Source organism: Equus quagga, chromosome 5 (genome assembly GCF_021613505.1).
Source record: "Equus quagga isolate Etosha38 chromosome 5, UCLA_HA_Equagga_1.0, whole genome shotgun sequence".
In the NCBI taxonomy this organism is placed as follows: domain Eukaryota; kingdom Metazoa; phylum Chordata; class Mammalia; order Perissodactyla; family Equidae; genus Equus; species Equus quagga.
In genome coordinates, this window is record NC_060271.1 from 41,120,079 (window position 1) to 41,147,685 (window position 27,607).

Below are 27,607 nucleotides of genomic sequence, written 5' to 3' on the forward strand. Positions count from 1 at the left end.
TCTCATGATTCATGGTCACCCTAAACAGCAATTTTAAATTCCAGAGCCAGAAAACAAATAACAAAAAGTTTTTTGAAGGTTCCATTTCTACTTAGGCCTCAATACATCCTGCTGGGGATTTAAAATCATCGCAATTGATTCTACAGCTGGTTCATTTCTACCAACCCCACCGTACCTTGCTGGTGCAGTTATCCTGCAGATGAAAGCATAAAAGAGAGAAGGAGAACACAGGATAAGCCTCCAAATAGAAACTACTTTGTTTAAATTTTAAGTCATAAATTGAATATGACTTCTCACCAATAAGCAAGAAGGCATTTCCTTCTTTTTAGGGATTCAAACAAGGTACTAAACTAAATTAGAGCACACAACGACTAATGCTTCCTTAGCTTCTAACCTAAATAATGAAGCCCCTTACGCAAAAATTGTTTCAGCTTTAGTGTTCTACTGTTAAGAAACAGGAAAGAATAAAACTACTTAAAAAATATATATTATTGGCCCCCAAATCAACAGCATTCATCAAGGCAAACTGCTCAAAATGCTCCAAAAGGCACTGCAGCCTACTTAGAAAAGATTGTACAGGAAAAGAATATGTAATAAATACACTAGGTTTTTATCAGAGATATGAAACAAGGCTCAAAAAATAGTCACAACTTCCGTCTTTGTACAGACCTAGTTTTTACTAGCCTTCACAGCTCTCTATTTACTTTCATTCTCCTTAATCTATGTTACTTTCAGTACAAAATCAAAGGATGTTATACCTAGTATCTTATCTGAAAAGCTTTCTAAAAGGAGAGAGGCAAGATTACATAAAAGGGTCAAAAAAGGACAGCCTTCATAAACAATCATAAAATATCATCAAGTACATTTGCTGAACAAATTTTCCCTTACAATGAAGTACAACACTTACCACCTCTGCCAAGGCTGAAATGACTTTTCCCAGAGTTGTAAGAGACTTATTAATATTTGCTCCTTCCTGAAATCAATAACAAACATGAAAGAATTATGATGAAGAATTTCTACTACTGCCACAACATATATAATACATAAAATACAATTAGCCATATGCTAACATTACTTGTTTATTTATGACCACAAGTTCTAAAAAACTCCTTTAATCTTCCATTTTTCCTCCTCTCCACTTGATGACATTCCAGGACCACATGCCCAACTCACAGTCCTAAAGCATCTTCAAGATATCTGTGTTCCAAAAACCTACAGATGCAGTCTTCTTCCCACAACTCACTGACATGAAATTTATGCTGTTGTTAAGCATATCTCTAGAGAAGACCATGTTGTTCTCACATCTGTATCTTGTGTATCTTTTTCCCATTACTGTCCCTAACTTCCATCTACGCAAATTCTGCCTGTTTCTCAAAATACAATTCAACTCTCACTTGACCATGAAGTCTTCTTTAACTATTATGTTATGTAACTTAACCTTTCATTGAAGTCATAGATTAGAAGTTGGCAAAATTTTTCTGTAAAGATTTTGTGGGCCATGTGGTCTCAGCTGCAACCTCTCAACCCTATCATTGTAGCACAAAAGCAATCAGAGACAATAAATAAACAAATAGACGTAGCTGTGTCCCAAGAAAATTTTATCTACAAAAACAGGCAGTGGGCCAGATTTAGCCAACTAGCCATAGTTTGCTGACCTGTGTTATAGAACATTTATTAACTAGGCCATTTGTTTGGTAAAATAAATACCTTTAATCGAGTCCCTTTGGCACCAGTTGAATCAGCTCGTTCACTTCCCGCTAGATCCACCAAACTGATTTTACTAACCTGGTAAAGAACAGTAACGTTAGGGCAATTTGAAAATAAGCAAGGTAGGAGTAGAAAACATTTAGAGGCAGGAAATTAAAAGATTAAAGCCTAGAGAAGGCTAAAAGTATTAATTACGGCTCTTATATGGCATAAAAAGACAAAGACAACATCTACTGTAGTCAATTGAAAGAGTATGCAAAAAAGTTCACAGCAACTATCTTGATTTGAAAGAAGTAATTTTAGGATAAACAAGACCTATTTTACAATGGTGTGTCATAAAAATATATAAAACGCATTAACCCATTAGATGGCATATTAAAAATGAAGCTTCCAGGAACTGGTACTCTTACATATTGCTGGTGGGAATAGAAAATGAGACAATCACTTTGGAAAACAGTTTGACAGATTTTTAAGCTAAATATACACCTACCATAAGACTTAACCATTCCACTCTTAGGTATTTACCAAGAGAAACCAAGACAAATACCCACACAAAGACTTGTACACAAATGTTCATGGCATGTTCATTTGTAACGATCAAAAACTGGAAATGATTTAAATGTCCTTCAACAGATGAACTAATAAACAAACTGTGAGATATTTATATAGTGGACTACTAATCAGCAATGAAAATGAGTGAACTATTGATACACACAACAACACAGCTGAATCTCAAAATCATCATGCTAAGTAAAAGAAGCTAGGCACACAGACTATATGATTCCGTTTATATAAAATTCTAGAAAATGTAAACCTTCCATAGTGACAGAAAGCAGATTAGGATTGTCTGAGGATGGAGATGGAAGGAGGCGTACAGTTAGATTACAAAGGGGCAGGAGGCAACTTTGTGGGGTACTGGAACTGCTCATTATGTGCGTTATGGTATTGGTGTTACAGGAGTACTTGCGTGTGATCCAATTTTACACTTTAAATGTGTGGTTTATTTTACTTCAACAATACCTGGATGCAGTTGTTAAAAAAATAAAGCCCCAGGAAAATTTAGACAAAAATGGATTATCAAGGAAGCTATAGCTATGGGATTAAATCATTATTCTTGTAGATCTGACATTATGGAAGAACAGAAAAAATGCTTTTATGTAGGATATTCCTTGGTGCCATTCAGACAAATACTGAGTACTAAACAGCATTAATACTGTAACCTTTGGCTAAGCAGTGTCAAGTTATTTGATCACCTATAGGAAGAATCTATTTTTAAAAATAATTTTAAGCTAAAAACAAACAAGTTACCAAGTAAAGCGTGATTCTATTTTTAGTGATATTGGTATCATAAAGTACTCAGTTTATACGGCACAGGATCTTTTATAACTACCAGTACAATATGTCTAACTTCAGATTTAAAATTCTGGCTGCATACTACTTCGGAATGAAGGCAGAGCAGAATCCAACAGAAATTTATGATGAACAATAAAATTAACATTTATTGAGTGGCTACTCTGTGCCAGGCACTATTATGCACACTTAACCTATATTGATATTTTAATCCTCTTAACAATCCTACGAGGCTGGGGAAACTGAGGCACAAAGAGATTAAGTAACTTATCAAAGTTAACACTGCTGAAAAGTGGCAGAACCACAATCTAAAGTAAGCAGTTTAATTCCAAAATCTACTATATTTAACCATTGTAAAAAACAAGAGATGAACAACGAAAGGTAACTGAAGAACATCGGGACTGCTGTGCAGTTATTGTCCAAGAATGAAACATATCTTGTCTGCTGAATTGTTTGCTTAAACATTTTATCCCACAGTAACATTACCAGAACTCAAAAAATATATATAAACATACCAAAGAAGCTAGTAAGATAATTAAGAAGATCCAGTCAAGAAGAAAAGGAAGGATTTTCTCCCCATAGACTGCTTAACTCTCTTGCATAGAGTATTTTTTGAGACCCAAAGTCTTGGATTGGTTTTCTCTTAACCCTGTTTCCTATCTTGCAATTTCACTTAAGAATTCATGCTCACAATTGGTTTCATGTGGAATACAAATGACAAGAAGAAGATATAAAATACCCTTTGTTAAGCAAAAGGGCAATTTTCCTCCCTTCCACAAAATGCAGAGGGTAGCAACAGGGACTTCTCAAAATTCCCATTCTACACGACTCAAGCCCAGAGACTAAAGTTCTCCTACCTTCTCAGTGGAAAGGTTGGTCTCAGTGTCATGTTTCTTCTGGGTGAAAACAATGGTAAACACAGCATGAGAACGGCTACTTGTTTCATTCATGTTGGTAGCTGCCACTGTCCTAAACAAACATAAAGGCGACCACGTGACAATGGAATTCTTAGATGAAAGTTAAAATGGACAGCAGGCTCCACTTTTTAAGCCTAACAATCACAAGCAACCCCTTTAAACTTATTCACAGAGCACAAGATTGTCACTTACACAAATTGCTCTCAATACACCTTATCTGTGAGTCATCAAGTTATCCTCCAATGCCAAAGGTACCCCATCAGAAGCATTTTTCATACTCCAGCTGTCCCCCTTGGAACCACTGAGGCATTTAATTTTTATTGTATCAGATGCTCATCTATTCCAGAATCAACTACTACCATAGGCACGTGATAACCAACATTTTACCATGACTTGATCAAAACCTAAGAGTAAAACTTAACCAAAGTTCTAACATGTTTCAGCAGTGCATTGTTTTGATGAGAAGATACTGAATATGCTAAAGCCCTCACTTCAGCACAAAGGATCAGAGGACTCCACAATTAATGCAATTTTCATAGCTATAAATGTGGTCTCAAACCCTTAACCGTGAACAAAAGGCCTCAAAACGTGCCAAAGACCTCAGTCATTAGTCTATTTCCTACCATACCTGGCTTTGTTCCCAGCATCCATGAGGTCAGCAATGTCTGTGTAGGAAGTGACTGCCAACTTTGACAGATCCTCCACATAGGGGCCAAGAAGGGGGTGTTCACGCACACGCAAATTACCCTTGTTTTTTGGATTCAGCAAATCTCGTACTCTTTCACAGTAAATTTCCATGTAGCTCACCTAGGAACAAATTATTAAAGTGAATTAGAGGATTTGAAAAAAGAAATCTTATACATTAAAAAGATTTTTTTAAGCTTTTATTGAAAGCTCTACAATTAGAAATCAGCAATCTTTACAGTGAAATGCCACATTCCTAGTCCCTTTTATTCTATTAAGAGTATGCACAAATATCACTGAGTAGGTTAGAACCAGCCTTCTGACATCTCAGGAAAGAAAAGGAAGTAATAGGCTATCTCAGCACACAGTAGCTGCTACTTATCTTAGGCAGAAAATACATCATTTTTAGTAGCAACTTATCAATTATCAATATTTTTTTAATGTATGCTGTAGTCAACTAATTGTGGATTACAGTGGGGTTAGTACAAAAGCGTGGAAACAAGATTTCTATTGGTATTAAAACCAAGGAACAATACCAATATTCCAGAGCAAGGAAGACAGGAGATCAGCTAATACTTTAACACTGACCAAACTGTGACTGGTATGGACAAAAGATGTATCTACTAGAGGGGTCAGGGTTGGCCAGCATGGAATTTGATTGTGTGGCAGGACCTATCCAAGTCCTCAGTAAATATACTTCAGAAACTCTTGTCCCATCAGCAGGAGCATTTTTATCATGAAGATGGATATATTAGGCTATCATTTCTTCACTTGAAGCAATTAAACATTTAATCTGTCTAATCAACTCCTCTCCCTCTAATTTCACGCTCACCCAGACACCAACAGGATTCCAATAGAGGTCTGCCCACAGGAAGATAATTTGTCAGTCTTGCTAATATGACTGTTCCGATTTGGGTAATCATTATTCCTCACGGGAAAGTAACAAACCAATGTACTGGTTCCATAATGTCAAATGAGCTTCACTCAAAAGTCTGACTCGGAAGGATGGTTCTGTTCCTGATATTATCTACAAGATCAGGCTTCTAAGCAAACGAGGCTCTGAACTGGGGTAAATTCACCACAATAAGCCTCATTATCATGCTTCTCTAGGAATCAGAAACTTCTGTATCACTAAGCTACTCAAGCATACAATGTAACTTCTGCATTTTTCAACTTTAAATTTTTATAGACATATTTTCAGAGTACCTGAAATAGAACCTTATCTCTATTTCTATTGCCTTTTTCCTTCCCTCAATCTCTGATCTGACGGTATATTTATACTGTTTTAAAATCAGTTTTTAAAATATTGACAACTCTCAAAGATAAAGTAATTGATTTACTACAAAAGTAAAACAGGACAATAAATATTCTTTCTTAAAGTAGGTCATCCTAGACAGTGAAATGGTATTTTAATTTAATTCTATTTTATTTATTTTTTGAGAAAGATTAGCCCTCAGCTAACATCTGCTGCCAATCCTCCTCTTTTTGCTGAGGAAGACTGGCCCTGAGCTAACATCCGTGCCCATCTTCCTCTACTTTATATGTGGGATGCCTATCACAGCATGGCTTGCCAAGCGGTGCCATGTCTGCAGCCGGGATCCAAACCAGCGAACCCCCGGCCGCCGAAGTGGAACATGTGCACTTATCCCCCGAGCCACTGGGCCTGCCCTGAAAATGGTACTTTAATCATTCTCGTGTACTTAAACTTGTACATGGACAACCACTTGCAAAAGATGAAAGTTTTATCTCATGCCATACACATAAAAAGACTTGAAGATAAGTACTGAAACCATAAAATTCCTGGAAGATAATACAGGTAGTACATTCTTCAACACTGAACTTAAAAGGATCTTTTCCAATATCATGTCTTCTCAGACAAGGGAAACAAAAGAAAAAATAAACAAGTCGAACTTCATCAGACTAAAGAGCTTCTGCAAGGCAAAAGAAACTAGAATCAAAACCAAAAGACAATCCACCAACTGGGAGAAGATATTTGCAAATCATGTATCTGACAAGGGGTTAATCTCCATAATACATAAAGAACTCACACAACTGAACAACAAAAAAACAAAAAGCCTGATCAAAAAATGGGCAGAGGATATGAAGAGACATTTTTCCAAAGATATACAGATGGCCAATAAACACACGAAAAGATGTTCAACATACTAATCATCAAGGAAATGCAATTCAAAACTACACTAGGATACCACCTTAAAATGGCTATAATCACTAAGACTAAAAATAACAAATGTTGGAGAGGGTGTGGAGAAAAAGGAACCTTCATACACTGCTGGTGGGAATGCAAACTGGTGCAGCCACTACGGAAAACAGTATGGAGATTCCTCAAAAAACTAAAAATAGAAATATCATGACCCAGATAGCCCCCTACTGGGTATCTACCCAAACAACTTGAAATCAACAATGCAAAGTAACACAAGTACCCCTATGTTCATTGCAGCACTATTCACAATAGCCAAGACATGGAAACAATCCAAGTGCCCACTGACTGATGATTGGATAAAGAAGATGTGGTATACATACACAATGGACTACTACTCAGACATAAAAAAGACAAATTCATCCCATTTGCAACAACATGGATGGACCTGGAGGGTATTATGCTAAGCGAAAATAAGCCAGACTGAGAAAGACAAACACCATATGATTTCACTCATATGTGGAATATAAACAAACACACGGACTGAGAAAACAGTTCAGTAGTTACCAGGGGAAGGAGAGTGTTGGGTGGGCACAGGAGGTGAAGAGGAGCATTTACGTGGTGACAGACAAGAAATAACATACAACTGAAATTTCACAATGACATAAACTAATGTGAATTCAATAAAAAAATTTTTTTTTAACTTGTATACAATCCTGAATCCCAGGAAGATATTATATCTTCTTGGAAAACCTGTCCCTTTTCACACAGGTATGAGACTAAGAGGACCCAAATAACCTGGGTAAATGGTGATGTGCTCCATTACTCATTCTCTAATATGCAAATACATCTAAAGCCATCACTATTTCTGAACCAACCATTATAGACCCACTTGGCAAATTCAATTCACTGAGTACTATTATCTTCTAGGCACTTTCTAGGCACCTTGCATACATCAGTAAATAAAACAAAGATTGCTGCCCTAGTGAGTTTATGATTCTAACAAGGGATACTGAAAATAAAGAACAAACATAAAAAATAAGTAAAATTATAAAGTTGGTTAGAACATGATGAGTACTATGCAAAAAAAAAAATAAGAACAAGGGAGGAGAGATCAGGAGTGCTGGGGTAGAGGGTAAGTTACAGTATTAAATAAGATGGTCAAGATAAGCCTCATTGAGAGGATAAGATTTGAGCCAAAGACTTGAAGGAGGTGAAAAACTTAGTCAAAAAGATATCCAGGGGAAAAAATTTCAGGCAGAAGGAAATGTAAATGTAAAGGCCCTGAGGTTCCTGGTGTGTCTCAGAAACAGCAAAAAAGCCAGTGTGGCTAGAGCAGAGGAAACACTTGAGAGAAGTGGTAGAGCTCCTAGAACCATAAGGATCAACAAAGTATCAACTAGGGATCCACACTACCCTCCAAATGAGCCTGTGAACTCTGACTAATACGGGAGGAACTGGCATCTTCTTTTATGACCCATAAACTCAAAAGATGCTGTCACACTGTCACTCTCACTATGCTTTGAATTTATTTAAAATGTGATATTTTAATAAGATTAATAAAAATCTACTGAATTTTCATTTGCTATACATTTAATATTCAAAAACAGTCAAGGGATAAGACAAGCTATTTAGAGAATTCATTTTAACAAAAAACATTTTTAGAACAGCACATTCCCCTTTTGGTAATGACAGTCAGAAGGCAGAATTCTTTAAAATTTATGCACCACTTTAAAGGTAGAGAAAAAAACCCAAAGCAGCTAAGTGGGTGAACTAGGAACTGTGTAAAGTCCTATGGAAATCACAACACATACATTAAAAAAAGAAAATCTAGAGTTTGCTTTAAAAACATCTTAATTTCTCAGAATAGACTCATGTTAACAGAACAATAATTTCAGTTACTGTGAAAATGAATACCAAAAATTGGGGTGTGTGAAACAACAGCTTTATAAAGCACACGCAAAAAAGTGGAAATGTTTCTCAAATAAACTAACATACATAATGTAATTTTATAGACCTTTTCTTGAAAGAGCTAGGATATACACTGCATGGAGACTAAGTTTCCAAGATTATAAGCAATTATAAAGGGGTGGAGGGGAGAAGAGATTTGATTATATATTTTTAAAACTTATGCCTGTCAAAAATCATTATTAATAACATTAAAGAGTGAAGAGTTCACACAAACAAATAAGAAAAACATTGCAATCTCAAAACATAAACAGGCATATGCATAATTTACAAGATGTTCAACCACACTAATAATCAAAGAAGTTCTAATTTAATTAAGAGTAAGAAATTTTCCCTTACCAAATTGGCAAAGATTAAAAAACGAAAATGCTAGATGTTGGCAAAGGCACAATGGGTGCTTAGACCCTCCCAATGGGCCTGAAAATTGGTATAGCCTTTCTTTCTAAAAGGCCTTTGGCAATTCAAATGTATTGTTTGACAACCAAGATACATACAAAGGAAATAACTAACAATAAAGCCGTAGACTTATGAACAAGGATTTAATTGCAACATTATTCATTATAACCAAAACTTAGAAATAGCCTAAAAGTACAAACGTGGGTTGAGTAATCTATAGCACAGTCATAATTTGGAACCATTCAAAAGTAAACTTTGAGGGAACAGAGTACAGGTGCCTCTGGTTGTACTCACCTCTACAGAATAAGACATTTCTTCATTACAGTTGTCATTGATTTTCTCAAATAGTTCTTCACATAACTAGAGAAGCAGAATGAGAGAGGCATGAACAGCATAAATCAGGGAAGTACCAAGTTACCCACAAGTGCTAAACAAATTAGCAAGATCCTCTTTCTTTCTCAAAAAATTAATGGTATCAACATGAAAGGTGAATGCTTTGAATGAAATAAAAGGGAAGTTTTGAATACGTTCTTCTCATCTAATCTTTTTTCTCCCTCAACAATAGTATCTCAATAATGTTTCCTTAGAAAGAAAGCCACATTTAGGGGAAAAGGAGGAATTTATATCTCTTCTAGTGGTATGTCATTGGCACATTTAACTTATGTGAATTCAACTCTTCATACTATACTGCAGCAACTGTGACTTTACCATCAGTCTTATTACTGCAGTAACAAAACTACTATTAAACTGTATTTGGCACATATATTACTTACCACGATATATAAACATATATTAACAATTACTATACACATTACAAATTTATGCGTACATACATCCAGAGAGAGAATGCATACTATTTGAAGAGAGTAAATGAAGATATTTTCAAGAATAATTTTGACTCTATAAAATTTTCCCCTTTACCTCTGGTCTTAAGATTCCAACCCCTTTATGAGAGGCTACTCCACTACACAGTGACAGTTCTAATAGAAACCATCAATTTTTCTAGATCAGAAAAGTTACAAAATGTCTCTCTCCCTATACTTAGTATTTAAAATATGTACTATTTTAATAATAATAATTAATAAAAATCTGCTTATTATTAAGTATTTAGTATTAAGGCAATCAGTATAGATTTGGAAAATGAATTATATGTTTGTGATCCTCCAGAAGTCTAAACAGAATTCAAAATTTACTATAAATGACAGTCTCTAAATAATAATAATCTTTTTAAAAATCCATGCTTTTGCATTAAAATAAAATATCCCAAAACTCTACCAGAAAAGAGATACATACATAATTACACAAGAATTCCAATACAAACAAATTAAAATTAAAGGAAAAAGGAGGAGAAACTAAGTCTGGTAATGCGATAAAACAAAAATAACTAGTATAACTTTAAAATTAATTCCAAATATCATTAATAAAAGCAAACCATGTTCCTGTTATTAACAAATAAATTTTTTCTGATAATCTTTGTCACAACTCTTCTCCATTCCCAAACAGTACAAGATCAAAAGACTAACTGCTCTTAAAAAAGGAAATCTTAGGCTGCTCAAACTTAAAGTGATAGTGTTAAATTAATAAGATAAAAGGAAAGTATCTCTGAACAAGGCAATCAGAAAACAAAAGTAATCACATTCTTAGGAAGTGATCCATACAGGGAATTTGGGAAAAAATCAGACCAACGTTCACTAGGTGTCCCCAGGATTCAGAATAGAGTCTGGTACATACTATCACATTTTTAAGAAGCTGGCAACATTGTTCAAAGATAAAATAACATGACGTTGAGCATACAGCAAAACCTTTACAAAACATCAATCTTCCCACCCTTAACGATAGACACGTATACACGTCAGTCTTTTCCATCAGACTGTTAGCTCCTCTGAGGGAAAGGGGCAGAGGATTTATCTCTGTGCCTCACATATGGTAGTCCCTAAATAAACGTTTGCTAAATAAAAATAATTGTTAAAGCAATTGAAGACTAAGAATAATGATGAAGAGAGGTTTTTCATTGTTTTGTTTTTTACCTGTGGAATGATGCCAGCCTGGCTTTCTTCTTGTTTACCCATCATTGTATAAGACTTCCCAGCACCAGTCTGCCCATAGGCAAAAATACAGACATTATATCCCTCAAAGGCATGTAAGAGCATTTCCTTTCCAATATCATTGTACACACGGTTTTGAGATGCAAAACAGGGATCTTCGGGCTGTAAAGATTAAAAGGAGAAATAAATGGCATTTCATTCATATTCTTTCCTGTGCTTATCTGATTACTTCTATAGTAAATAAAAGAGTTTTTTACCAGAAGTTTAAGTTCCCTCTACACATAGTTTATTTTTCTCATTAAACATACACACACACACACACACACACAGAGGCACTATTAGAGTCATCCAGGTCAGCCATACATGAAAATATCTACAAGAAATTATCTAGCATGATTCCATTTCATTTTTCATAATTTTAAAAGTATCATGCTTCCATTCATAGGGAGGTCTAAGAAAATTTTCCTAAGTGGAAAATGAGACTAAAAGATCAAAAGTCCAGTCCACATATAAAAATACTTCTTTGAACCAGCTCCAGGTAGTGTGGCTATTTCTCAATAAACACAGCTTTCAGTGAAGAATGTTTTCCAAGCCCTTTCACAGGCCTTTCTCTTGGCAATTAGGCTTTGCCCACAGTGTAAAACATCTCCTACTCCAACACAAAACAGGAAAAAAAAGAAAACCCTAACAAAGAGATGCAGAAGCAAACTCTAGTTTAGGAACAATCCCTAGAAGCCAGCAAGATATGCGGTGCTGTACTGAGTGAGGATACTATGAAGGACCCTACTCTCCATTTTCCTACATGTCGGTAATCTCTGTTTTCCTTGTGGACCTGCAGGCTCTTTCAGAACGTTCACTGTTCTACTATGCTGCACCATACACACACTTACCGAAGTGTGAGACCAGTAGGAATAGTCGAAGCTGAAGGACTTTGGAGCTTCCTTTGGGTTTTTTGGGTTAATAATACCTAGAGGATGAAAATGTTGTGATTTTATAAGTCAGTTACACATTCTTTTAGCTCAATATGATGTAGTGCTGTAAATTCAAAACATCCAAATCAGTAAATTCATACCACTGAATGTGAATAGGGCAACCCAAAAACAAAAATAATCACAATTTTAATAGGTAGGATCTATGTATAGAACTTCAAAAGAATCAGACCAACCACATTCACTAGGCATTACCAGGATTCAAAACAGAGCCTGGTACATAGTAGGTGCTGAGCAAATATCTTGTGACTGGACCCTAGGTAAGTCAGCAGCCAAAATTTGGAAATGGACCATTTTACTATTTCAAGGTGCTTCATAAGACTTGAAATATTTCAACTCATCAGAAACAAAAATGAGAAAGTTACTGAATTAATCCAATCACTATTTGAAACAAACTTTTTAAAGATCGTATTATCTACTTCAGAACAGCATTTGGTAATGAAGCATTCATTGGAAAGACAGTCTTATTTCTGAACTCCACAGGTGATAATAATACATGTTACTATATAGATATTTGTATGTGTGCATGAATGTGTATACGTATGCATACACTGGAGTCACAGACCCCTAAATTATCTTCTGGATGTTATAAACAGCAAAACCACTTTTTGACTGAAAAGCATCAAGTCTCACTGCCCATATGAAAAGAGATTTCTCATATAATTAATCCAGTTACACTATACTTCAGGGACTCTCTTCCTTTCTCATACGCAAAGCTTTAGCTCCTCATATTTCACATGGAATAGAATCTTTATAACATGTGGTCATGAAATCCTCAAAGACCAGACATCTCAACCAATCCCCTTCTCTAAAGCAGGGCCACATCCCAGGCTATCCGCAAGATCAGGATTAAAAAATAAATCTGTCAGGAGCAGCTGCTGCTCAGGACACAAATAGCAACAGTTGCTACGGTGCTTAGTTCTCTCTCTTGCTGGATTCCACTGGGTATGGTCACACACTTATGTTCCAGCCTCAAATGCTGACAGAGTATTAATAAGGCTCACACTGCCCAGAATCATGTGACAAGGAGACATGACTCTAAAGAACATCTCCCCACCTACAAATGGTAACCTAAACAAAGAAGTATGCTTCTAACCAAATGGCACTACATACAAGATTTAAATAATAGCCAACATTCAGGGAGCACTTACTCCAGAGCTGTAAGTACTTTCTGTGTACTAACCTATTTAATCCTCCAGACCACTCAACAAGGCAAAAGTTTTACTACCTCCATTTTATAGATTAAAAAAATCACAAAGAGGTTAAATAACTTACCCAAGGGTACAGAGGTAGCTAGTGGCATATTCAGGATGTGGACTTGGAAAGTTTGGCTCCAGAGTCCACACTCTTAGAGAAGACATCCACCATTTAAATGCTTATTCTCTACATGCAGAAACCGCCAAGGCAAACACAGTAAGGCATTTTTATGGATAGGCATACAAATGCGTATGTGTTTGCACATGTATATGACCATCCCTCTAACATGGTTATCAAAGGCATTGCTTAAAACTCTCTTTACCTATTTAAAACTAGGAACTATGACGATTACAGTTCCTAAAAGATGAAAGACCACACACAAACTCTACTAAGAAAAGGGAAATTAGTGTCATACTGCGTGAACCAGATTCCAGGTTTCAGTGGCTCAGCAATAAGGCCAATGACAAGATGTGGGATACGACCTCTGAAGGACTCTTCACTACTCAAAAACAAGGTTAAAATAAACATTTCTAACCTCTAGAAAATTTGCTGTCATAAAACTTTCAAGCCATTTTTCATTCAGCCTTTTAGCTACTCACTGGTGGAACCAACTGCCCCATGAACAGCTTAAGAAAGGGCTAGTTCTCACATCCTACCCCTTTGTTCTCTTTTCCCTGGTAAAGAAAAACACCAATGAGCAATTTCCTGGATTCACATGAAATCCTTTTCTTCTTCAATATTCCTTTCTCCCAAATCTTTGAAACTTTTGAAACTAATAAATTTTCTGAACTCCCAGCTTGGAAACCAAGCTGCCTTTTAAATAACTGCCTCTAGACAACAACAACAATCTTTTTATTTTAACATAATACGTAAATCAAAATATAATTTTAAAGAGATATTCATATAATAGTTATGCCAAACAAGATGAAATTTATCCACAATATTTAAAACATTTTAATTCCTAAATGAAAGATATTTATAAAAGATACCTTAGACCAATGCAAAATTCAATATCATTACCTGTTTTAGGAGGAAGTATAAATAGAAATAGAAAGTCTCAGAAGACATAGGTAATTTCTATATGTAGATTGGGTAGTAGTGACAGAGTCGTTTGGTTTATATTATTCTTTATACTTATATATACATTGTATTATCTTGAATACATGAAATATTTCCTAATAAAAAATTTTAAAATTCCAGAATTCTGCAAACGAAAAAAAACTGTGACACTGATAAAATATTAATGACAACAGCACTTGAGCTCAACAGAAGCCCATGAACTCTACCATTACTTCCATGAACAATGAACTAATGTTTTCAAATGTGCCAAAGGATTTTTCTCTCTGAACTAACAACAGGTGAGATCTAACTCACTTGCTTTAACCCATCCTGTTTAAGAAATGGGAGGTTTCCAACCATTAATAATAGGGGGGAAGGGAGAGACAGTCTATGTAACAGAAAAGGTATAGGACTTGGAATCAAAGGACCAGCATCAGTGCCTACATATTGCTATCTTTTAATATCCTAAATACATCAAGAACAATTAAGAAATATACAATTTATATTTTTTGTGACCTTGGGTATTGTTACACTTTTGTGTTCTCTCTAAAAGTGAAATAATACCTAGTTCACAGGATTAAATGAGTAAAACACTACACAAATGTCAATTTTCAAAAATACGAATTTATCATGTTTGGTTGGGATGATAACCATATTCCAGGGTCTTTAAACCAAAACAAAAAAAGTTCACTAATTGATAAAATAAGCTAAAGCATAAATAAGAATACAATTTCTTGGCAAGAGTCCAAGTACCACACTGGGGTCCTTTAAGATGTGTCATCAGATCTCTGGTATCCTACCACATTATAAATCCCTTTAGTACACGGACCATGTCTGTGGCTCCTCTATACCTCTACAATGACCTACACCAAAGACATTCAGATGAACGTCCTCCCTATGTCATGTATAATTTTAATTTCACTAAATCCTGTACCATTTTCAGAAGCATAAAAAGAAAAAGCAAAAGAGTACATACCTATACAATATATACATAAAATACCAGTAAATTTTATCAACTTTCACAAAAAGAACATAAAGAGAACTGTGTTACTGAAAGATTGGGCAATATTTAACACAACAGTTCTTGTACCAAAGTCAACTGAGCTAAATACAGTGTGTACGACCTCTAATTTGTTTCTCAGAAAGCATGCATGTAAGAATGGAACTATAGTAATTAATGAAAATGTTCAAAACATAAACCACATTTTCACCAATGTAAAAGTTGTTACAAATATAGCATGCCTCCCATGGTCATGTGTCATTATCGTGCAGGCTTTGTCTAGGATAAATCATTACTTTTTCTTCAAGGAAAGGACTCCAGACATATTTTTGAGGACTGGAGTCAGAACATACTCTATTTTAAGAGCTGTATACTTCATATTGCTTTATTTCCTAAAAATCACGTTTTCACGTCACTTTTCAAGGTCCCTTTTAAACTTCTGCACCTAAGGCCGCCTTTTATATCAAGATTTCTCTGCACACAGAGTATACTCCAGACCTGGACCCATCTCCAAAAGCAACTTTTCACAGATGATCTTGGAGTCATCTTTGACTCTTCTCTCACCCTCCACTTCTGATCTATTCTGTCAGCCCTAATTTCAAAATGTATCCAGAATCCCACAGCTTCTCACCACCACCTCATTACTACCCTGGTGCAAGCCATCTCTCTCACCTGAATGACTACAATACCTCCTAACTGGGCTTCTCACTCCCCCCCAGACCCCTGAAAAGTCTCATCTCCACACTGCAGGCAATGATTTTTGTCAAATGTAATCCAGATCACACCCGTCATGCCTCTTAGTGAACCTTCCAATGGCTTCCAATCATACACTCCCTCTCTGCCCTCCTCTCCAAAGACTCACCTCTCACTCCAGTCCCACTGCCCTTGGTACTAAAAACACATTCTTATTTCAGGGACTTTATATTTACTGCTCTACCAGGAATGTTACTCTCCAAGGTATCTGAATAGCCCACTCCCTAACTTCACACAAGTCTCTATTCACACATCACCTTATCAGATGGCCCTTTTCTGACCATTCTATTTAAATCAGCATCCACTTTACTCTCCATCCTCTTACTGTGCTTTATTTTTCTTCATTACACTTATGACTATCTGATTTATTATATGAGTCACTGTAATGTAGGTTCCATAAGACCAGAACTTCTATTTCATTAACTGCTATATCCCCAGCTCCCAGGACAGGGCCTGACACATGGTAGATACTAAATATATACCTAAAGAGCCAATGAAAATGTTAGTTTTATCTTTCCTTATAGATGATCACTTCTTTGTGGCTGGAAACCATGACTCCTCTTTGTATGTCACTCACAGTGCGAACTTCATAAGTAGGTGATGCTTATTTGTGAACTGGAATGTAGCTCTCTCAACAACACTTGCTTCCTGAGGTTTTTCTCCCTGAGCAGCCAACTTAATTCAGGTTCTGTCAAGAAACGTTAATCTCTGGGAGAGGAGGAATCTAAATTTCAATCTCGAGAGTAGCAATACGACTTTTAGGAAATAGCAGTAATAGGTAAATAGGGAACAGGAGGAAAGATAACCAAGTTTTAAGCAATATAGGGAAACAAAGATGTGCTGACAGAGGTCACCAGGAAGGGCAAGGATAAAGGTAAATACAATGGAAGCAGAAGAGTGGAATAGGTATTGGAAATTCCTCTTCTTCTCCATGTCTTTAGAACTGTCTCTTACAGTTTCTATTTTGCAGGAAATATGGAATCTCATGACAGATAGAGGTACCTTACCATTAAAATATATTGCTGCAAAGTTTTCTCCAGTGTTCTAGATATGACAAGCTTACCTTGCATAAAGATTCTTGTGTAGGTATGGAACAGATTCTTGACCTCACACACAAGACACACAGCCAAGAGGCACTGCCACATGGTAAACACCAAAAGATGTAAATAAATGCTAATATCCTCAGTATTCATCTTCCCAGGTAGTTCCCCTTCAATTAGAAGGGTGAGGGCTCAGCACCTGGCTCAATGCCCAGCACAGAGCAGGGACTCAATAAGCACTGGGTGAATCATTGATAAATATCGTAACTACATCCAGGATGGTACATCACTCAGGCCTTCAACAAAAACACTTTGTTATGACGGCATCTACCCAGACAAGCCCTTTTCCCTGATCTTTCTGCCTGTCACCCAACAGTCTCTGCCCCTTTGCCCTCTGTACTTGTACTCAACGAGCTCAGTTCTCCAAGTCTCCCAGTTAGCTTCCACGCTAACATTAATCATTCTCAAAGGAAAGGTTATTGCAAAAGATCCCAAGATCCTATTTTAAGAAGGGAAAAGTTAAATGGCACTTTCATTCATTGGGCACATTCACTAAGCACATTTATTAACTACAAACTATGTACCAGGCACTGTGCTGGGGATACAATAAGAAGCAAAAAAGTTACTTCCGCCCCCTTCTAGAGCTTACAGCCACTGGAGGAAACAGACATATAATCACACAAAATAAATACATTCTTCCAAATTATGATGAGTCATGCTAGGTACGCAGGGGGTCCTATAAGAACATATAAACAGTAATGTATAAAAGCAAACATATACAAAAGAGATGATTTTTGAGACAATAAACTCTGATATGGTGAAACAGAGAAGGCTGGGCTGAAAGAAAAGTAGGAGATAGCTAGGGAAGGTGGAGTGATAACAACAGCAGCTAACACTGACTGAATGCATACTATGTTCCAAGCACTGTGCTAAAGCATTCCATGTATTCACTCATTGAATCCTCACAATAACTTCATGAAGTAGACAGTGCTATCATCTCCATTTTACATTTGGAGCACCTGAGACACAGAGATGAAGACACTTGCCCAAGGCCAGAGCCTAGTCTGAAATCTGAACCATCTGGCTCTAAGGATCTGAACCACTGGGCAATATGCGGCTTAAGCCAGGGAACTGCAATAGGAAGTCCTGGGGCAAAAAGAAGTGTGTGACATCCAGGTACTGATTTGGCAGGTGTGACTCAAGTGCAGTGAGCCCCAAAGGGTAGAAAAGCACTAAAATCTCAGGGTCAAAGAGCTGGTGAACACCTGAGCAATGAGAAGCCTAGAGTGACTTGATTACATTTATAGGCTACAGTGTGGAGACCAATTACAGAGAAGACATTTGTTGGAGCAGGGAAAGAAAAAGGCCCATTCCTATACCAAAAGCGCTGGATCTCCTGACCCAAAAGTGAATTCTGTCTTACAATTTGACCCATCATTCAATGATCAAAATGTGAGTTGAACTAGAAAATATTTCTAGAAGACATTTTCAAGGATTTTAGTAATGAAGGAAATAGAATACTATAGAGGCTTTAACCTAACCCCACCCTAAGTATCCAATATTATCCTAGGGTCCATCTATAACTTGGGCACATAACAAACTTGGTAAGCCTCAATTTTCTTATCTGTAAAATGGGTACAATAATAATAGTGCCCAACTTCATAGGATTGTTGTGAGGATGAATGACTAATCCATGTCAAGAATTTACCTCAGGGCCTAGCCCAAAAGAAATGTTCAAAATATTCTTTCATTTCACAAATATTTGAGTGCCTCCCATGCCTCAGGCCAGAAGGTATCTAGTGAAAATCAGTCCCTGCCTTCAAGGAGCTTACATTCTACTCAGGAAGTCAAATAATTAACTAACAGAGATAATATAAACTGCAGAAGAAAAGTAAGGAAGAGTTAGGAGATATAAGGTGACAGTGGAGGTGGTAGGGGCGGCTATTTTAGATAAGAGTGGGCAGGCTGCCACCTCTGAGAAGGTGATATTTGAGCAGGAAGCTGAATGACATTTAAGGAACTGCAAGACCACCAGCATAGCCAGAGGGTTAAACAATGATGAGATGTGAAATCAGAGAGCCAGAGGCCAAATTCTGTGGGGCCCTGTGGCCAAGGTGAGGATTTTTAGTTGTATTCTAAAAGTGACAAGAAGCCAACAAAGGATTTGAAGCAGAGGGGTGACATAATCTGATTTGCATTTCTAAAATATGACTGACTACTGCATAGAAACAAGAGTAGAAGCAGAAAGATAGGAGGCTACCGCAGTACTGTCTTGGACTAGAGCAGAAATGGTAAAAAGTAACCAGATTCAAGACAGATTGTGAAGGTAGAGATTACAGGACTTACTAATGTATTACAGGTGGCCCGTAAGAAAAAGAAGGCAGGGGCTGGCCCCGTGGCCAAGCAGTTAAGTTCGCGCGCTCTGCTGCAGGGGTCCCAGTGTTTCGTTGGTTCGAATCCTGGGCGCGGACATGGCAGTGCTCATCAAAACACGCTGAGGCAGCGTCCCACATGCCACAACTGGAGGGACCCACAACGAAGAATATACAACTATGTACCGAGGAGCTTTGGGGAGAAAAAGGAAAAAATAAAATCTTTACAAAAAAAAAGAAAAAGAAGGCAAGAATGACTCCAATATTTTTGGTCTTAGAAACTAAAAGAATGGGCAAGCATGAAGGAAGAGCCCCTTTAGGTAGGCAAGGAAGGGAAAACAACAGTTCTGTTGAGGACATGTTAAGTTTGAGATACTTCTTAGGCTTTCAAGTAGAGTTAAGTTAGCAACTGGGTGGACCAGTCTAGAGCTCTACAGAGAGGTCCAGGCTGGAGAAATAAACTTGAGAGACAACATCATCTCAACGACATTTAAAGCCTTGACCCTGAATGAAATCACGTAGAGTGTCTGTCTTCTCTGGAGACAGAGAAGAGGCAAAGTCCTGGTGCACTTTTAACATAGGAGGTAAGGAAGAATAGAGAATGGCCTGTAAGGAAGGCAATCAGGAGAGCATGGGGTCCTGAGAGCCAAGAGACGGAAACGTTTCAAGGAGGAAGTCTAGCTATGTTAGCTACAATTATTATAATGCTTATTATCAGAACCATCTTCTGGACTCCCCAAAGGAATGAGTTTTTGTTCACACTATCTATCCCCTGACTTCCCCAATAACTCATTCTGCTCACCCTCACCTCTGGGCCTTAGCTCCCATTGCCATTCAGATCTTGTCTGGTTTCAAGGCTGTTTTTCTGAAGTTCCCCTTCATAAATCAAAAAGGCAGCTTCAGAACTGAAGATCTGATTTTATCTTTTCCCAAGGCTACAGGGAAGATGACCCCACATTTATCCTCTCCCTACACCTTTCACAGCTTTTTCCTTTTGTCTTCAAAGGTTTATTCCTCATGCTGTAGCTGACATTCATTACCTTAATAGAGCTGGAGAAGAGTAAACAACGAACAGGACAGCATCTTTCATGTAAAGGCTTACTTGAAGACCCTTATCCAAGATAAATGCAAATGCCTTTAAAAAGACTATCACAAAATGTTCCACAGGTTTTAACTTACTGATGACCCACAAGACCATCTTCTCTTTTTCGAGTCCCTTCAAGTCAAAATTAGCCTTACAAAGTCTTATATTAAGACCCCCAATTTTAGCCCCCTTTTCCTTGCCTTCTTTCCAAGTTTACTACCTCAGCATAAGGATGCAGAAACAATGTTTTAATTACTAAGCCCTGGAAAACAAGGCAGTCAAAACAAGATTTGTATTTAAAAGCCTTTTTATTCTCCAGAATAAATTTGTTTATCTAACATCTCAAAGTCTCTATGTAGCAATTATACTGTTGTTGGCAAACTACTGAAGATTTTGCCTGCAACTACAATTAACATATCATTGTGGCAACACTGTGACTTTTTATTAACTTTTCTAACACAGCTCGCTTGGGGCTTGTTAAAAATCCCAGTGACATCTTCAGCATAAACTTCCTCTCCCAAAAGCTTCTTGTACCCCAAATTTAAAAAAATGGCACACAATAAAAGTATTTTGTACACCATTTATATTCCAAAACCATAAAACCAAAACCCATAAGCAGCCCCCTCCCTTACTCAGAATAATATATTTCTGGAAATATATTACAATGGCATAAAGCAAATTGCCATACAGCAGATTTGAGCAAAAGATTTCCAATCATAAAGTTCCTTAATCATTTAAAATAACAAACTTAGATTCCAAATTTTATAAACAGGATAAATGTATCGTATGTGTTCACTATTTACTCAATCCCAGAGTATTAAAAATAAATATACAATAGGAAAAAAAAATTACCAACTTTGTAGTGTCACAATGTTATCAACTGGGTATAAAATAAATACGCTAGCTATAACAAACCTTAAATTCTCAATTAACAACAAATCTGCTCCTCCTAGGCAAATTTTGAATGGTTTTGAAGGGAGACGATTTCGAAGGCCTAGCTGTCGTTCAATCTAAGTGGCACAAAGATGTCTGAATTAATAACAATGCCCTTTTTATTCACAATTTCCCTGCATCAAGAAGGGACATCAAAATAAATTTTAATCTAAAAGTTCAAATTAGACATAGACTTTCAGTATTACTACACACAATAGTAAAACAATAAATGTTTTGAGAGGCAATACGTATAGCACGGAGGTTGACAGTGAGGGCTCTGGAGTCAGACAGGGACTTCCTTTTCCAGTTCTCCCAGTTCCTAAACGTGTGGCCCCAGGCAAATTAGCCAGTATCAATGGCCTCATCTGTGAAATGGGGAAAATAAGAGTATCTGCCATGGGATTATTGCGAAGATTAAACGAGTTAAAATCCCTAAGTGCCTAACTGTGGCTGGCACAGTTTAAGTGTTCATCGTTGTTGTCGTTGTTAATCACTAATCATGGCGTTCCCCTCCCACTCCCCCAAAAGGCAATTTAAAAAGTAAAACCTGCTTTTGTTTTTCCCTTCATCCATTTTGCCTCCTCAGGTTTATTAACATTCACAAAAGGAGCCCTTCAGTATCAGACCAGAACACTGTCACAGGGAAATAGTAAATACAGTCAAATCATTTCCTCATTTACACAGCTTCTGCTAATTCTGGCCATACAGTCTTCTGTATGTTCTGCCAAAACAAAAAGGCTTTCCAGACATTCCCTACCTTTTGCCGCCAAACCCCTCCCTCTATTATTTAGCTGTCTCTCGTCAATGCTTTCATAACAGTCACCACACTTCTTTGATGATTTATCTCTAAGACAAGACTAAACTCTGAGAGCCTTGTGGCCTCCTAGCCCACAGTGGCTGAACAGCAAAATCCTAATTTCCTATAGATGCTCTCAAAACCTAAATTCACATTTCTTATTCCTACCACCTATATGTACAGAACATTCATCCCTAAACAATGCAACTAAGAAGAGTTCTTAGCCCACTAGAAATGTTTTTCTTAAACTAAGCACAATTGTTGATATACTATTAAAAATCTCTGAATACCTACTTTGCCGACTGTACGACCAGAAGTAGTGGTCCCTTTCACAGTCTCACTAACTGCACTGCACTGCAGACTTTGCTAGCTCCCATTACAGCGCTTCACACTTCACTGGGCAACTACCAAAAGCAATCAGCATCGTGTTATTGGCATGGACTTGAAAAAATGACTCCAAAACATCTCCTGAGAATTGCAAAGAAGGCATTTAAAAAAAAAACCTGGGTAAAGTTACCTTCCCCTTTGAAAAAAACAACAAATGCACATATAAAGGTTGCATGAAGTACAGTTTGGATTTAATTAAGGCAGCCTCAAAAGACTGGAACAATAAAATGCAAAGCAGCAAAGAAAAAGGACTGACTAGCGGCCCACCTGGTGACGCAGTGGTTAAGTTCGCACATTCCGCTTCTCAGCGGCCTGGGGCTCGCCGGTTCACGTCCCGGGTGCGGACATGGCACCGCTTGGCAAAAGCCATGCTGTGGTAGGCGTCCCACGTATAAAGTAGAGGAAGATGGGCATGGATGTTAGTTCAGGGCCAGTCTTCCTCAGCAAAAAGAGGAAGATTGGCAGTAGTTAGCTCAGGGCTAATCTTCCTCAAAAAAAAAAAAAGAGGACTGACTAGGTTTCCTGCAAGATTTTATCCAATCACCTCTCTTTGCTGTTTTGGAATCTAGATATGAAAACAACTTATTTAGGTAACTGAAGAAATTTAAATTATACACTGTAATAAAAAGCAGTTCCAAATACACTGTACCAAAGGCCTCTTCCAACTTTGTGATAGGTTCAATTGTTTCTGCCTTTAAATTTATATTCCCATTGAAATAACAATTTAGGGACCAAAACTAACCACAAAAAACAATCTAACAAATAATTTTTCAAATACCATTCTATGCTGTACACCCAATCCCACTGGATCCTCACAACAACCCTGGGATAGCAGGCTCGGTAGGCATTAGCAACATCTCTAAATGAAGAACCTAAGGCTCACGTGTCTTATGATAAAATAGGATGAGCTAACTAATGTATAATTCACAAACTCGACAGAATACCATATAACCACTAAAATCATGTTGTTGAAGAATACTTAAGACACGGGAAAAACGTACCCAATACACTATTAAGTGAAAGACCCAGGAAGCTACAAATGTTTGACAAAGTGAGAGGGGAGGTCACTACACAGACTTTAGCTTTTATTCTGAGTGAAATGGGAACCATCTCTCAAGTTTTGAGGAAAAAAACAGTCCAACTTCTACTCTAAAAGGATCACTCTAGCTGCTGTTGAGAAGAGACTGCTGGAGGACAAGGGTTGGAACAAGGAGACTTGTTAGGAGGTTACTGCAGGTGGTGGCAGGAGAGGGAGTGAAAAGTGGTCAGATTCTGGATATATTCTGAGGCAGAGCCCACAGGACTTTCTGATGGATAGAGTTTAAGAGAGAAGTCAAGTATGCTTATACGATTTTTGCCCTGAGCAACTCCAAGATAGAGCTGCCATTAATTGAGTTGAGGGAGGGGGCTGGCCCCCCCGCCTTGTGGTTAAGTTCAGCACACTCTACTTCAGCAGCCCAGGTTCAGCTCCCAGGCATGGACCTACATCACTTGTCAGCAGCCATGCTGTGGCAGCAACCCATATACAAAATAGAGGAAGACTGGCACAGATGTTAGTTCAGGGCAAATCTTCCTCAAGCAAAGAGAGAAGGACTGGCATCAGATGTTAGCTCAGGGTGAATCTTCCCCAACAACAACAACAAAAAGAGCTGAGGGAGAATGCAGGGGAGCCAGATTGGAAGAGGATATATCAGGAATTCAGTTTTGGATATGTTGAGTTTGAAATATTTATTAGACAGGCAGGCAGGGACACCAGGTAGACAGGTACAAAACAATTCCTTCCCCACTTGTGTGGGGCTTGCTTAGTCTTCTTTACAGCAATCCTAAAAAGTAGTTTTAAGGCCCAAGTGTCTGGTAATGGGAGATTTGCTAAATAAGTTATGGTTCATAAATACAAAAGAATACTATACAGCCATTAAAATCATGTTCTTAAAGAATACTTTAAAAAATGTGCTCAATAAATTAATGTATCTCAACTAGAAGAAGGTGTAGTCCAATGCCCTTCTTTATGACTGTAAACTTTATCCCAGTAGAAGAAAAACATAAGAAATACAGGGAGACATCCCAGAATGTCAACTTAATAAGTTGCGAAACAAAATTGTGTCAGATATAGAAAAAAAGACAAAGTATGTTTTGGGTCTGCGGAAAACGAAGGTAAAAGCTGCTTTTAACAACCAAGAGGCAGCAGAAGAATGGTCAGGGTATAAAAAGGTCCACAGCAAAGTCAATGGCCAGCAGACAGGCCTGTGCTAAAGGGTGGATTTAGAGATCACAGGCTTCCCCAGTCCTGACACTGCTGAGGGACTCTGCCATCAGCTTCCACCAATCTCCTTACAGGGAGAGGAGGACAGTGACAGTGCAAGATCTGGACCTTCCCTTTACCGACTCATTCCAAAAGTCATTCTAAAGGACAAAATTGGTTTCAATCAACTCCAATTAAATAAATGTAGCAGATGCTATTATGGAGTTTACGATTTAGTCTGATCTCACTAATTATGTCCTACCTCATCCTGGAAAAGACTTAAGGAGACCTTATTCTAATTCTAGGCTAGTGCTTCTTAACCCTTTCTGGGGACACAGATCTCACGAAAAATGTATCGAAAGTGATTACCCCCTTTCTAAGAAAATGCATAAAACACATTTTGCATATAATTTCAAGGGGTTCCCAACTTGATAGGCACTCAGAAGTCTATCCATAGGCCGCAAGAAAAGAAACTCAGACTAAAATGCAAGTAAGAATTAGGTAATACTAATAGGAGAAAAAAACTAAAGACTAACAAAAGACTAGAACACAAAATCACATAAAGATTCTACCCATTTAACCTAATGGGAACAACAACAACAATGCATCAAAATGCAGCAGTAGGCTGTCGTAAGGAGGTAAGAACAGACGCGACTTTTCTTTGCCTCTTCTTTATTTTCCAGAATGTTCATAGTCTAAATGCATTCATATTTATTTTCATGTGATTTTATCAATTTATGCTGGAAAAAGCATAAAGATTTAAAAGAATTCCTTTCAAGTCTTCCTTTCCAAACCTCCATTTCGTCCCTGCCCTTTCTCCATGCCAAATTTTCATTAACGGACATGAAGTCACTCTGTGTACCAGTTGTGACGTGCAGCATTTGGTTTAGAAATGCACATGTGTAAATGAAAAAGCCTTTAAAAATGTACAATGTAGGGGCCAGCCCTGTGGCCGAGTGGTTAGGTTCGCGCGCTCCGCTTCAGTGGCCCAGGGTTTCCCTGGTTCAGATCCTGGGCGCAAACATGGTACCACTCATCAAGCCATGCTGAGACAGCATCCCACATGCCACAACCAGAAGGACCCACAACTAAAAATATATACAACTATGTAGCGGGGGGCTTTGTGGAGAAAAAGGAAAAAGTAAAATCTTTAAAAAAAAATGTAAAATGTAAACAACAGGAAGAAAACAAAAACAAAAGAAGGTTCCTTCTATCCCACTAAGACTTGGGTACTGGAAAAAAACATACCCTGGACAAAGAAAGACTGATAAATACACAAAGGAGACTTAGCAAAGGGCTGGAGACAGATTCCTGTGGTTAAAGAAGCAAACAATCACAATTTCATCACCTGAAGGAGTGTTTCAGAATCAGCTTTATCCACCTCCTGTTTTTCAGAGGGGAATTTAGGCAGTTTCGAAGTCTCCAGATTTACATATGTAACCTAACCACAAATGTGAGCAGTTAGAGTATTAATTTTGCCCCACTTTCCTTTTTAAAATTAGACAACAAAAAAGGCTTCCAAAGTGGGAGAAACTTGGAAGATAATGGGACATTACTAAACAAAGCCATTTGTACGCACTCAGGTCTCCAAAATGTCAAAGCAGTAACATTTATCTGGGCCATAGAACATAGTCCCTCCAAGATCAGAAAGCGCTTAAATAAAACGGCTACTACTCAGTTTTCAGATGTGGCACATTCCCTAAAGTACTCTTCACCCTCTCAGACTTTTTCATAAGAGAACTTGTGGCAGGAACATTCCACTGCATTCCATGAGCAATCAGCTATAATCCCCGTGAGCAGCAGTCCAGGCCGGCTTGCCAGGAGAGCAGTCTTTTAATGCAGCTAACACATGTGGCTACAGCAAACTCACTTCATTTTCTGCCACCACTCTAGGTTCAGAATGCACGCTCTCTCCCAGACTTAAGCCGAATGGTTTTTTTTTTTTAACAAGCCATTAATACTTTCTAAACATAGCAGCAAGCAGTTCACTTAAAAACACTCATTAAAAAATTACTTGAATTACATATTAGTCAAATTACTAAGAAATTGCCATATAAAATAGAAAACATTACAAAAACGCCAAAAATTCTAAAGGAAAATGTCTCTCATACAATTAGATAATCAGCTTTCCAAGAACAAACACCTTTCAAAAGAACCAAAACTACCCCAAACCCTCTGAGCCATGACAAAATATTTAGCTATAAACTAACCCTAATTTTTCTAAGGCTGATTCATCTAATGAGGATTTTTGTTTCAACAGCCTAATATTAATTTAAAAGCCACAAATTTCTCTTGCTGAATATCTATGTGCAGAGAGGCAATGTGTTATAGCCACATGAGGGTGGAGAGTATCAATACCCACTTACAACACTAATAAGTTCTATTAAACTACAATTCTGAAATCTCCCCCAAAGATACTGGATGTTTAGTTTATACCTTACTTATTCCTCAAGGTCCAGCTGAAATGCCCTATCATCTATGAATCTTACATGTGCCTTTTACCAAACTCACATCTGCACTTTTTTAAAAC

At 37.4% G+C, this 27,607-nt stretch overlaps 1 protein-coding gene across 6 annotated transcripts in view; it reads right to left on the reverse strand.

Moving 5' to 3' along the window:
- The window catches only part of KIF1B (kinesin family member 1B), a 134,549-nt gene that overhangs the window by 88,035 nt on the left and 18,907 nt on the right, over positions 1-27,607 (reverse strand). For 4 of the 6 annotated variants that reach the window (XM_046661800.1, XM_046661798.1, XM_046661795.1 and 1 more), the window contains 8 exons: positions 12,116-12,192; positions 11,208-11,387; positions 9,475-9,540; positions 4,603-4,781; positions 3,915-4,026; positions 1,708-1,785; positions 908-973; positions 176-193 (listed from right to left, as the gene is read on the reverse strand). In XM_046661800.1, coding sequence (XP_046517756.1) covers positions 176-193; positions 908-973; positions 1,708-1,785; positions 3,915-4,026; positions 4,603-4,781; positions 9,475-9,540; positions 11,208-11,387; positions 12,116-12,192 — 776 coding nt within the window. The remainder of the gene's footprint in view (positions 1-175; positions 194-907; positions 974-1,707; positions 1,786-3,914; positions 4,027-4,602; positions 4,782-9,474; positions 9,541-11,207; positions 11,388-12,115; positions 12,193-27,607) is intronic. The other 2 variants (XM_046661801.1, XM_046661797.1) reach the window with 1 other exon arrangement.